Source organism: Miniopterus schreibersii (genome assembly GCF_964146895.1).
Source record: "Miniopterus schreibersii genome assembly, chromosome: 4".
NCBI lineage: Eukaryota > Metazoa > Chordata > Mammalia > Chiroptera > Miniopteridae > Miniopterus > Miniopterus schreibersii.
In genome coordinates, this window is record NC_138105.1 from 6,145,052 (window position 1) to 6,158,524 (window position 13,473).

The following is a 13,473-nucleotide window of genomic DNA, read 5'->3' on the forward strand; positions in this document are numbered from 1 at the left end:
ACATCGAGCAGGTCATGCATCTCGGGGCCACGAGGCCTTGTGACCTAGGGTCAGAAGTGTCCACTCTTGGGTGGGCAAGTGGAAAATGCGAGGAACATGGGTCCCTTTGTGTGCTGAGTCACTGAAATAAATGACCTGGAGCTAACGCGTCCATCCTGCTCTGGAACCTAACTGCAGCGGGTCCTCAAGGGCCCTGTTGTTCTGTGCAGCGTTGCTTCACTGTAACACGGACGAGAGGCCCAGAGGCCCGATCTTGTTTATACCAGTCAGCTTGGGGCAGAAGCAGGCCCGTGACACGTCGGCTCACTGTAGGTCCAGGAACGTACCGACAATGTCCTGCATTTTTCTAATTATTTAAGACATTGGGAACTCAGCTTTCTATTCCTTTTGGCCAAATTTCCATATTTGACGCTGAAAGCTTGTCCTTAACTACAGCCGAGTCAGTTTCCTTTCTCTTTTCTGTTAGTCGTTCAACCACGGGCCTGTCAGTGAACAAGAGACAAACCCCGGCCTGCGGCTGGAGGGGCTGGCAGGGAGAAGTGGCCGCGCTGGGTGGCCTGGGGCGTCCACACCGAGGACACCGGGTCTAGCATGTTGACACTCATCAACATCTTTCCACACGTCCTCAGTCCTCACTTTATCTGCCGAAGCCGACTGTCTACACGGGAGACAGGCCTAGAAGCTGCAGAATTTTATCTACGAAACCTCTCAAAGGTTGAGCTCCTTCCTATTTTGCCCTGTGTTATAGTCATTCTTCTGTTACTACAGAGTCAAGGCTTCGGTCACTTACCACTAAGGCCCCTGAGAATGTCCCAAGAACCTATGGGTTTACCCACTTCACAGCCCCAGCTGGCGGGAGGGCCTCGCTCAGTGTCTTCTTCCCGCTGACGGTGGGGGTCTGTCCTCAGCGGCTCCCAGAGAGCAGTGGCCACAGCTCCACAGGCCCTGGTCTCAGTGCCAAGCAGTACTGGTGGCGCCCCTTCAATACTGCACCAACCAGGAGCACCGGTGCCCTGCACCCACATCTGCGATCCTCCCAGGGCCTCACCCTCCTGCTTGACTTTGTCTCACACATGGAAACGAAGGCTGTCAGCTGCAGGGACGATCCTGGCTTCAGGTGCAGCCCTGGTTCCACCCTGAGGCCCATTTACGGTGTGGCTGCCCTCTCCCCACGCGCACGTGGGTCGGGTACAAACACAAATAGAGTTCCAGCCTTAGACACCTGTGCTCCAGCAGAGGGGACACCGTGAGGACACGGTTGGTGGTAGAGGGCAACGGGAAGACTCCATGAGGACTGAGCCAGCTCCTGGTGTGGCCGGAAAGCCTGGATTCTACAGAACAGGTAGGAACTGGGTTGAAGGAAAGAATGTTCTTGAACAAACACACAGATGTGTTGCTTCAGTGACCTGAAGGGAGCTGAGGGCCGTGGACACTTGAGATTAAGCTCAGTGCGGCTAACGACGCTGAAGTGTCCAGGCCAGATCCCAGTTAAAGCAGAGCCCACAGCCCTGAGCAGCACTCGCCTTTTGTCAGTTTTGTTCCCACAGTAAATGAACCTGCTGTCGCCACAAGAACACGTGCAGAAGGCAGCACAGCTCAGCACCGGTTGTTACGCCCCAGGTGAGCGGCTGTGACCTAAGACCAGGCAGGGACGAGGGCCGCAGGGACCTGAGCCACAAGTACCTGCTCCTAAGAAAGGGAGTCAGACACACTGTCAGCAGAAATCACAAATTTATTAACTCTTAAATATATCAGTCAGTCATTTACCACATGGCAGAAGTATGTACAGTGTCCACGGAAACCTGCAGTGTTTCAAAACGACAAGGTAAGGTGATGGGCGGGAGTCCGGCTGTGGGGAGTCGGCCGCGGCCCCCTCGCAGCACGGGGTGGACACACCGCATGCTAAGTCAAAAGTGTAAAAAACCACTTTACAGCTATGTTTAAAATACACGTGTGCCACTTATAGCCGTTTCACAGAAAGGTGAAGGAAGGAAAGGAAAGGGGGCCACTGCTTCACAGATCGCTGGCATCCACTGTGGGTGTCAGTTTAAATACACACATTGTTTAAACCACGCGAGAATCACCGGACAAGCTTCATCCATCTACCACACATCCACTAGCGACGACGCGAGGCAGGGCAGGGTGCTGAGGACAGGCCGCGTGTCTGCGTCCGCTGTGTCTGGATCCCCGGGGCCACGCGGAAGGACATGCGCTGCGGGCGCTGGGGCCACGTGGACACGCAGCAGCAGGGGAGCAGGACTCAGGACGCGGGCGGCGCCCTCCTTGCAGGACGACAGTGTTGCTCTGACAGAGAAGCTGGAAACGCAGCCACGAGGACAGCGCAGAGCACGCGAGTGACACCTCGCAGCTGCCCCGCTTCAGAGGGGGCCGTGACCTGCCTGCCCTGGGGCTGCAGCAAAACCTTGTCAGGACGGCCTGGCCCCCACCCAGTCTCCACAGCGAGGCCCCGGGGCCCCAGCTCAAGCAGATGAAAACCCTTTAAGATCCCGACAATACTGTGGGCCCTGAAGGTGATCGGAGCTGTGGGCCAGCAGCCCCGAAGGCCGGGGTTTATTTACCTTCATTATGCAGTTTCTCCCCCCACACACTCCCAGACAGGAAGGAAAAGCAGAGAAGGGAAAGGGAAACAGTGAAGGAAACAGAGCAGACTGGAGAAACAGAAAATTCAGTCCAGCGAGTTCCCCAGAGCACTGCCAGCAAACCCTCAGTGGCCAGGCCCCGAAACCACGTAAAACTTCTGGCCCCAGCTCGATCAGAACGTGGTGGCTTCCGGGCCGCTCTGCCCTCACGCCGGCCTGCCCCCTGGTCCTCAGCAGCCACGCTTCCAGGGAAAACCACCATCTCAACCAGGGCCACACCAGGAAACCGAACGTGTTTTGCCCTTTTTGTTAAACAAGCCAAAACAGATTAACAGCAAAGAGTTTTTAAAATATACATTTCTCTTACAAACTGTCCTTGAGAGAGGAGCAGTGGGGGTCTGCTAAATCTTGGCATGAACAGGAAAGAGGAGCAGGCTGTCCAGGGAGCACTGTGATCGTGTGGCCGCCCGACTGTGCGCATGAACGTCCCACGGCGAAGTGTGAACACGGACAGGAGGGCGATGACGGGACGTGGCGTCACACAGGCACACAGCACGACCCTCGTGCCAGCGCACTCGCAGGGCAGCCAGTTCCCGCCGGGTGCCTGGAGACACTGATGCAGACGTGGCACTGTGGACGCTTAGCTGCGGGAGGAAAGGAGCAGACGCTAATCAGGCACCACCCGCCGACCGCACGCCCGGGGTAAGCCTGCGTCACCCAGCTAAACGCTGTGTGGCAGCTCAGCCTGCGGCCACAAAGGCCGGTGCTCGGTGCTGAGCAGTCAACACAAGGCAGGAAGTCCGTGCGTCCGCACAGCGCTAAGCTGAAAACAGACACATTATTAACTCTAAACACACTCGAGCATCACGGGTACCAGCAAATAAACACATGGACGTGGTCACGTGGTAGAAACAGACCAGCAAGTTAAGTTCAGCTCTGTCATTATTCTGGGATCCTCGAGGCCAATTTAACAAGGACAGGGCCTCAGCCGCGGGCAGGTGCGGCCGCTCCCAGCGGCGGGCCCTCCCTCGGGCTCTGCCGGAACAGGACCCGGCGGCACCACGCGTACTGAGCTCTTCTATCCAAGTTACGCGTCTCCAACAACAGGCGAGTTTTACACCGCAGGCAGGCAGGGAGGCTGAGGGACACGCCGGCCTCAGCCAGTGCGTGTCAGGAACTGCAACCTGCTGAAAACCAGCGGGACAGGAAGGGGTCCAGAGCTGGGCCCGTGCGGGGTCGGGCACCGGAGAGCCGTCGGCACGGCCGAGTGACCGACTCCTGCCGGCCTCCGGGTGGGCTGGAGCCCGAGGCAGCTCAGCGCCTTCAGAACGAGGGCTGCTGCATCAGGCTCGAGAGCGCCTCCAAAATGCCACACACGCCCAGACGCCTGTTACAGTTTTCACAGGATATAATGCGGAGAAAACCTCTCTGTGGGGGAGAACAGCCATGCGGCTTCTAATCCCAGGCCACGAGCAGGTGCGAGGACAAGACCACGGGACTGGTTTCGTGCCTGAGGTGCTTCGCCACAAACAGGTGCTTCCTGGGGAGCTGCCTTTGCCACCTGGGGACAGGGTGGTCTAGTGAGTCGCCCTGCTTGGCCTCCTGGCAGCACAAGGAGCAATGGGCTCCACCCCGGGGCACTTGGAACTTGGCCCTGCAGGGGCGCCACCCCACGCACATTAACGAGCCATTTGTCCTGCACCTCTGCGGTAAAGGACACACACATGGGGGTTTCGTGACTGTTATACTCCTTTTGCCTTTCTCTTGAGCGCACAGCTACTGCCTGTGGACCGAAGTTCAGCCTCTTGTTTTCCTGTGGGCACACTTTTCACAGGCCAGCTCTCAGTCGGCCTGCCAGGGGAGCTCTGGAGAAGCCTGACCATCACCGTGGTTGCCGAGCCAAGAATTCTGGGCAACTCTGGAGTTGAATGGCCGCTGTGTGACCTCTACTCACTGTCCCACCCCATATATTTTTGTTTGTTGTTGTTTTTTAAATATATCTTTATTGATTTCAGAGAGAGGAAAGGAGGGAGAGAGAGAGAGAAAAATATCAATGATATGAGAGTCATTGATCGGCTGCCTCCTGCATGCCCCCAACTGGGGATGGAGCCCGCAACCCGGGCATGTGCCCTGACTGGGAATCGAACCCTGATCGCCTGGATCCTAGGTCAACGCTCAGCCGCTGAGCCACACCCGGCCGGGCCCACCCCATATATTAAGGGGTGAACCTGGCGAGAGAACTGAGTGAGACAGGCAGGGGCCACACCTGCATGGAGAGAATCACCCTCTCATGTCTCATCAACCACAGTCCCATGGTCTTCCACTGCAGTGGACCTCAGCCTGTGCACACGCAGCAAGGGTCTTGGCCGCCTGCTCCAACGTTCCTGACCTGGCCAAGCATTAGGAGCTTCTCCGGCGTCTTTGGGGAACACACAGCCCCCTCCACACCTTCAGACGTGGCTTCCACTCCCAAGTGCGCCATGATCCCCACTGTCCAGCTTCTCCTTGGCTTTGGAGATAAGCTGCTTTTTGACTAGAACACAGGGTGCCCTGTGCTTTATCTGGCCAGGCCAAGCACCCCACTGTGCAAGAAATGTCTAAGGACTGACTGAAAAGCAACACACTGAGGCGGGGCATGGAGTAGCCTGACATTGGCCATTTTAGAGGCCGAGTTTTTAAAAACTCCCCTAAGGTCTGAGACTGAGCTAGTGGACAACCTGTGGACGGAGCTTCTAACCTCACACTGGCCATTTTAGAAACTCCCCCTTCCACTGCTGACTGTGGCAATGAAGTCACCCAGTTTGCCCTCTTACAGGAACCCCTGATGGACCTGAGCGAGCTCGGCCAAGAGGCTCCCGCTAGTTCCCACCTGGAACTGGGAGCTGCTCCAGGCAGGTCTCAGCTCTGGAGGAGCTGGCCTGGCCGATCTCTCCAGGGGACTACAGCCTGTTTACGTGACGTGTCTATGCCCCCGCGTGAGTGACCACACGTGCCACACTATCGGAAGGGCTCAGTGCCGTGCTGTCGGCCAGGACACCTACTTGGTGGGCACTGTGGGTGACCCCGAGCGATGGAAGTGCACGTTCTGCCACTTCCCGTCCCGGCGGTGCCACACGCGCGTCTCCTCTGACTGCATGGTCTTGGGCATCCCGCCGCCGTCCATGTACTGGGTGAGCCGGATGTAGGCGATGCAGGCGGCGTCGTCACCCACCAGGTGCACGTGGGGGTTCAGGATGATGGTGTGGATTGGTTTATTGGTCTTGGACAAACCTGAAGAGAACAGGAAAAACAGAACTTAGTTCCTACGTAAAGAAAACCAAAACCTATCACTTCAGTTGGGATCAGTGAACAAAACGCCACTCACTCATTCACTCACTCACTCATTCAGCTGGCACCTGCATCACCCAGTGCTTGGCACTGCACAGCAGAGAGAAAGAGAGAAGTGGCGCCCTAGCCAGTCTTGCTCAGTGGTTAGAGTGTCGGCCATGGACTGAAGGGTCCTGGGTTTGATTCCGGTCAAGGGCATGTGCCTTGGTTGCAGGCTCCATCCTCGAGGGGGCATGTGCAGGAGGCAACCGATGGGTGTGGCTCTGTCACATCTAGTTCTCTCCCCCTCCCTTCCATTCTGAAAAGCAATGGGGGAAACACCCTAGGGTGAGGATTGAAAAAGGGAAGGAGATTCAGGCATTGTCTTCCTCGGCTCCCGGTGCAGAGGCTGCCTGGAAAGGATGGGCCGAGGGGAAGTCTGCAGGGAAGTGGTTCCCGACAGGCAGGCCCATCTTTCTGGAGACGGGGCAGCTGGGGCAGCCCGCGGTCATCTGCCCTGCCCTGGAGGTGCTGTCCTGGGACGAGGGACACATACGAGGAGCCGGGCGTGGGGTCTGCTGTCTCGGGAGGGAGGGAGGGAGGGAGGGGTCTGTAGGGGCTGGGGGGCTGCCCCTCCCTCCTGCGCTCTTTACTGAGTCCCCTCCTTGACAGTCCCCTCGCTCCTCCAGTGAGAGCCCCATCCCTGTGACCCTCAGCCTGGCGCCGCCAGCCTCCGGAGCTTGGACGGGAGCTGCCAGGCCCAGCTACCCCGGGACTGGGATGTGGAGATGGGGCAGCAGCCCCAGGGCGCCCGCTTAGGTCCCCAAACAGGCTGCCCGCTTGACCTCGGAGCAAACGCACTTTGCGTCCTCAGAGACTGGGGCGAGGGGCGCCAGGTCAGAGGCCGGCCTGCGCGGAGAGCGGGAGAGCCGACTCCCGGGAGCCTCGCTCCTCGCTGGAGGGCTGGGGCGCCTCCTGGGGCCCGGGCCACGGCCTCCCGTTTGCTGGGAAACGCCCAGTGCGTGTGGAGAAGGCAGTTCCCGCCCAGCACCTGAAAACCCAGGCGCAGGCAGTGAGCCCGAGGCCCGGGAAGGCGTCCTGTTCCCAGCGAGTGGAGGGCACGCGGGGCTGGAGCTCTGCGGAGGGAGTCCCTCTCCTCTCTCTGCAATGGGGCCGTTTCCTGAGGCCCTCACACCCGCCACCTGCACGTGGAAGCGCAGCTGCCGCCTCTGGGCCGGCCCTGCCCGTCGCAGCGGCTCCGGGCGCCGGGCGAGTCCCCGGGGTCAGCCCGCGGGCTGCGGCTTATTTCATTTTCATAATGAACAATGTTTCAGGAAAACGTGACATAATGCATTTTGTGGGAACACATTTTGCAGCTTATATCTCACCTTGACTGGGAGTTATATGGGGTGTAGTCCGTTACTTTTTATACAAAATCGGATATTTTTGAAAAAAGACCAACACTTTTAACCCTGTCAATTTTTTTCAATTTCAAATATTAAAAATTCTCATTGCCTAAAAATGCCAATGAATCTGCACATTTGGGAGAAATCAAAGGGAAGTTGGGAAAGGCATGTTATTGCATTCAGAATAAATGTACCATTTTCAAAGTAGAATCGATGGAAGTCCATTCCTTCCACTAAGTTGCCTAGTGCTTCAGGTTCAAAAGCAGTGAGGCCCGGGTCACAGATTTTTCTGCAGGAAAATAATGAAAATAGTCAATGAAAAAGTTCATGTACTTTGTTGTTTCACACATATCCACTCTGGTTTACCCAGTAGTCAGTGAAGGAAAATCTAAAAACACCAAACTATAAAGCTTCTGTCCAGGACCTTGGCGGGCTGGTGAGGCGCAAACCCCACCCACGCAGGCAGGGTGGCCCCCACGGGTCCCAGCAGGTGGCAGGGGGAACACTCCAGGAGCCTCCTTTTAAAACTTTCTATTGTTTTATTGCCAAGGTGAGTTCCCCAGGCCTTCCCCAGTTTCTCTCTCAACTCAAATTCATTATTTTTAAATGCTATCCAAGTCCAACTTCCTCTTTAAACCTCTATAAGCAACTCCTGCTCTAAAATGAAATACTTCTGGAATAATTTTTGCATCTTCTACATTATGAAAAAAATCTATGTTATGAGTGATTTGAAAGCAGGCACCACATCCCACACTTCCTGGCAATGTGCACAAGCTAAATTATCTTGTTTCTAAAGTTTGTTTAACTTTTAAAGTGAAATTAATGAGCTGTTCAAATGCACTTATAAGTTTTATTTTTAATCCTAGAAAAAGGATTCAACAGAGAGATACATGATTTTAAATACATTTTCAGAGAAAGAAGGTTTGAGCTGGGCTTTTACAATTGTGTAGGAGTTTTCCTGGGGAGAGGGGGTGGCAGGCAGCCGAGGGCAGCGAGAATCGTGGCACAGGGCTGAATTGTGGAGTGTGTTTGGGGATGACTGTGGTTTGATATGAGCAGCAGTGGGTATGTACAAGGTCCCATAGAAACATAGGCAAGGACGGTTCCTTGAGCCGTAGGACATAAAATCTGGATTTGAAGTATTTGTGGAAGTTCACAGAGTAGATAGAAGAGTACAAATGGAAGGATTTTGGACTATTTAATATTCTGCTGGGTCAACATCTAAATTTCATATGATAATTCCCCATGTGGGAAGGAAAACTTTTTAACTATTCAACAGACATACAAGTTTCAAAAGGGAAACTCACTATGGTTCTTGAAAGTACTATTCATAGAATGCTGAACTGGGTTTAAGGACACTTTAAGTAGAACTTACGATTAAAATAGAGTCACAGTGGTGACTCTGTGGTAAGGAAAACCTCAGGGGGGGGTGTGGAGGGACTCTGAACTTGGCCTGACTTTCTGGGGGTCTGGGATTGCCAGCCTCTCCCTAAGGAGCATGCTGGGAAGACCAGTGTTCCTGCCGTGACAGGAGTTACTGAGCCCAGCGAGGACAACACTGGGGAATAGAGCTCTACTCCCCACCAGCATGGAGTCCCGAGGATCACTGGCTATGACCATCTTTTCAACCTGTTCATCTGTCCTTCCTCACGCAGGTGGTACGCACATGCATGTACATATCCCTCTCTGTAACAGCAGCATGTGGCCTGTGGGTGCCATGCTCTGGACAGGGGCTCAGGCTGGCAGCCCCCTCGAGGGAGGGCCTGTGGGGCTGGCCCTGGGTAACTGTGGAGTCAGGCCGGTCATAGGCAGGGATCAGTGAGCTGAGGTGATTCGAGGAACTGCATTATTAAAACACCTCCCTCTCACTGTCCGAGCAACAGGAAGTCCTGTCTTTGCCACTTTTGCCTGCCCACCACCACTGTTCCACAGGGGAATGCTACTGCAAAAAGAGACTTAAAAGAAAGTACTATTCTCATGTTTGCAGAATCATCTGGGCATGACAAAGTCACATTAGCAGGCGGATAAAGGGCAGGCTCTACACATGGGGCGACAGGATGGAGTCTGGGACCAGAGTGCTGTCCGAGCCCCGCTCCTCACAGTACCTCCTTCTGAGCACACTGAGGCCACCTTACAGAGCCAATAACACAAACATGCATGTGTCTGTGTGCGCGCACATGTAACGGGAGGAGCCGCCGGGGACTGACTTAGTCTCGCACGGCTCTGCTCTTCCACGTTTCACACGTGGCTGTCTCCTTGTAGCTGATGATGAAAGTAATGCCTTCTCATTACATACAACTTGGAAAGAAGCAGAAAAGACCCAGTTTCTTCTCCCAAAGCAACATCTTATTTTCCTTTTCGAAAAGAACTTGGCAATTTCACTCCATCATTATGCCTTTCCTTAGGGAGCTGGAATCATCCCGGACACACTTTCAATCCTGCTTGGCCTCAGGTGAGCACAGCACAAGCTTCACAGCATCACGCTGGGTCCCCAGCATCCCAAACACACCACAGACCCTCACAGCGACTATGAGGCTGGACACAGAGGTGGTTTTCAATTTCTCAGGGTTGTGAATATTGCTTCATAAGCATTCTTCTGTGTAATCTTTGTCTTTTTTTTAGATTCAAAGCCCATGGCCATGTTTCACTTTCATAAGAATCACAGGGTGAAAGTAACATGAACTTCATGCACCCGCCCTCACTCCAGCCTGACACGGCCACGTGGACTTCATGCACCCGCCCTCACTCCAGCCTGACACGGCCACGTGGACTTATACACCCGCCCTCACTCCAGCCTGACACGGCCACGAGGACTTCATGCACCCACCCTCACTCCAGCCTGACACGGCCACGTGGACTTCATGCACCCACCCTCACTCCAGCCTGACACGGCCACGTGGACTTCATGCACCCGCCCTCACTCCAGCCTGACACGGCCACGAGGACTTATACACCCGCCCTCACTCCAGCCTGACACGGTCACGTGGACTTATACACCCGGCCTCACTCCAGCCTGACACGGCCACGTGGACTTCATGCACCTGCCCTCACTCCAGCCTGACACGGCCACGAGGACTTCATGCACCTGCCCTCACTCCAGCCTGACACGGCCACGTGGACTTCATGCACCCGCCCTCACTCCAGCCTGAAGCAGTCTCGGCGAATGGGACGCTTCTTTCAATCTCACCCACTCCCTAGAAGTGAACTTCTGACATGTGCTACTGTGTTTCCTGTGTTTTGCTGTCCCTCAGTTTCCTTACTCTCACAGCCTCGGCCTTTCAGCTCCTCGCTGTGACTGCTCCCTCTGCTTTAAACTCAGACATCTTCCAACCAGAGACCAGACTCCACCTCTCTTGCCTTTCAGTCCTTTATTCCTGAGGACCGGCTGGTAGCACAGGGAGGCTAAGACTGATTTTCATCTTCAGCGAATAGGAAACTCGTGAAGAGATGAAGACACGGTGGAGCTGAGCTGAAGGGGAAACAGCCTGACGTCACCTGCACCCCTCTTTCCAGCACCCCTCTTTCCAGTGGGCGTGGCCTGTGCTCCCTGTCTTGGTCTCTGCCTGCGGAGGGCGGGGCTCCCGCTCCGACACAGAAGCCGCCCTGTGGAAGCCCTGTCCTCTCACCAAAGTCCTGGACAGGCTCACCTTCCCCTGGCGGGTAAGCTCCTCCCACCCTGGACAAAGCTACCGACAGGTCAGGCCCGGGGTCAAGCACAGGTGGACTCAGTGTGCTGCGGCCCTCGCACAGGGCACGCTGCCTCCCGGGAAGGCAGCCGAGCCGCACTCACGTGTACGCCTCAAAGTCTCCGTTGTTGATGGCTTCGATCAGCTGCTCGGTGACTTTGATGATCTCCTGCTTCCGCGCTAAAGGAAAAGGGACAGACCTGGTGAGAACAGGGAGGGGACAGAGCCGCATACAGCATTTCTAAGGACCTATTCCGCAACACCGCCATTTCCCCACACGAGCGCCGGCCCAGACGCTCCCTCGGGAGCCCCCTGCTGTCCCCCACCCGTGGCTGGCTCCTCCAGAGCCTGTGGGACCTTCTCAGCCTCTCCGGACCACAGGCTCAGGGCCCTCCCGTGACCCCAGGGCATGGCCGTGCTTGTTGGAGAACAGCGGCCAAAGGTCCAGGCTGTTCTTAATTTGTGCTCGTTACCTTCAGCACTGATCTTTACCTAAGACTCTGCACTTTTCCTCTGCAGCTCAACCACCTCCACAGAGGACGCCAACCCTGCAGCTGCCACTGTGTAGAAAAGTGGCCTTCAGGGAACTGTCCACACAGTTCAGTGCTGTGGCCATAGCCGCTGCTCAGATGGACGTCCCTGCAGCTGTCAGCGCTGACCCCACGCAGGATTGCCCTGTCCCCAGCCCACAACTGCATAGTTATTAACAGTTGACTTGGCTGGAATCCCACTACTGGGTAAATTCTTTCCTGATGACGCCTGCCCCACGTGCCTGTCCCGTTTCTACAGGCCGACAGTGTGTCACTCACTTGCTATGACAACATGCTAGATCCCATGACTTTAATACATCACATGATCACTGTTCAAACTGGTCAAACTCTGCTCACCATTGCTCCTCTGGCTCTGACCGTATTCTGGAGGCCGCCACATGCCCTGACGTTCAGACCCGGGAGGCCGAAACTGAGCTCAAGCACCTTCCCCACAAGCCTGCTCCAGGAACAGCCAGCTACACCCTCCCCGCAGCCCAGAGGCCAGGTTCGTCTTCCACCACCGGCGTGGCTCCATCTCCCGACGCCTCGCTGGGCTCCCAGTCCCAGGGCTCTTCCTGCTCTTCAACGCCAGGCAGGCGCCTTCCTCTCGCCCCCCTCTCCTGAGGAGAGTCCTGCAGGCTCTGCTCCCACGTTACCACCCTGCCCTCGCCGTAGTCCTCCGGTCATGGAGACAAGCCCTGAACTGCTTCACGTCAGACTCCTGACCGTGGACTGAAACTGCGGCAAACTCCAGGCGCTATTTTGTGATTGTCCAGATAGAGGACTGACCACCAGGCACTGGCGCATCCTGTTTACGCAGGAATTTTCCAGACTGTTGCCCACAACCCACCCAGAATCGGCAAGCACTCCTTACCTCTGGAGTCTACACGTCCCAGAACCTTCTCGGCTCCACTTCCTCCCACCACCCCTCACCTACGGACGTGAACTCTTTCACCACAGCTCCCCGAACCTGCTGAATGAGGGCAGGACGCCCAGCAGCCCAGGGCTGGACCAGCCTTCGCCTCGGCCCTGCTGCTGATGGTTCAGGCTGGTGCCCCAGGACAGTCCTCCTCTGCCAGCACATGGCTATGAACCTTTCGTTCAGGATGCCTTTGGCCTCAAAGGTTCTTGTTTAACAACAGGACGTTCACGTATCTGACCGGGAATGGACCATTTTCTACCTTCAGCACCCAGGGCTGAGTGAATGTTTGTTAACATGTGCACACAGGAACAAATAAAACCGGGAGACACCCCACGTAAACTGTACATTTGAGAACACCGGATAAATGCCAAATGCATCGTGATGCGATCAGGTCTGTGGTCTGGGTGTGACTGCGCCTGAAACACCCCCCCGGCCTCGCACACCTCAGATCAGTAGAATGACCGCCCCATGCGAGGTCACAGGCTCTCAGGTGCTGGAGGAGGTCGACCAAGATAAGTCAGGGGTATTGAGTCGAGTCGGTTTAAAGCTAGTTCAGGACAGCTGAGTGCAGAGCAAGCCTCGGGGCCCGAGTTGAGCCTTCGGTTCAGACTCCGGATCTGTCGGTTTGCTGGGGGATCTACCTGCTGGCACACCTCCCGCAGGAGGGTGTCACACTGACCTCTTCATGGGCCCTGCCTGAAGCCCTGCTTACTCAGTGAGGAGAGTGACAGTGGGACGGGTGGCTCGGCCTTTGGGTGTGCACGCCTTAGCAATTCTGCTCGTCATCATGGGAGTTTAACTTGCTTCTACGTCTGAGTTGCCAGGTGCTGGGCTGCGAGACTTAAAGGACGGACACGGGCTTCTCATCACACAAGCGCAGAGCTGCACCAGGACGGAGCTCTACTTGGCCCAGGGCTGCCTGCTGCTCAGTCAGTGCTCTGCATCCTGCCCAACCATGTACCTAACTCAATATTTTGAAATCGTAAACTTAAATGAAGCACCTAATAAAATGCCTTTGAACTT

The 13,473-nt window shown here is 55.7% G+C and overlaps 1 protein-coding gene across 4 annotated transcripts in view; it reads right to left on the minus strand.

Moving 5' to 3' along the window:
- Positions 1-1,714: 1,714 nt before the first annotated feature.
- CAMK2D (calcium/calmodulin dependent protein kinase II delta) overlaps positions 1,715-13,473 on the minus strand; it is a 156,454-nt gene continuing 144,695 nt past the window's right edge. For all 4 annotated transcript variants that reach the window (XM_081134328.1, XM_081134327.1, XM_081134326.1 and 1 more), the window contains 4 exons: positions 11,103-11,178; positions 7,507-7,601; positions 5,642-5,870; positions 1,715-3,244 (listed from right to left, as the gene is read on the minus strand). In XM_081134328.1, the coding sequence (XP_080990454.1) occupies positions 3,241-3,244; positions 5,642-5,870; positions 7,507-7,601; positions 11,103-11,178 (404 nt within the window). In that variant the 3' untranslated portion in view covers positions 1,715-3,240. The remainder of the gene's footprint in view (positions 3,245-5,641; positions 5,871-7,506; positions 7,602-11,102; positions 11,179-13,473) is intronic.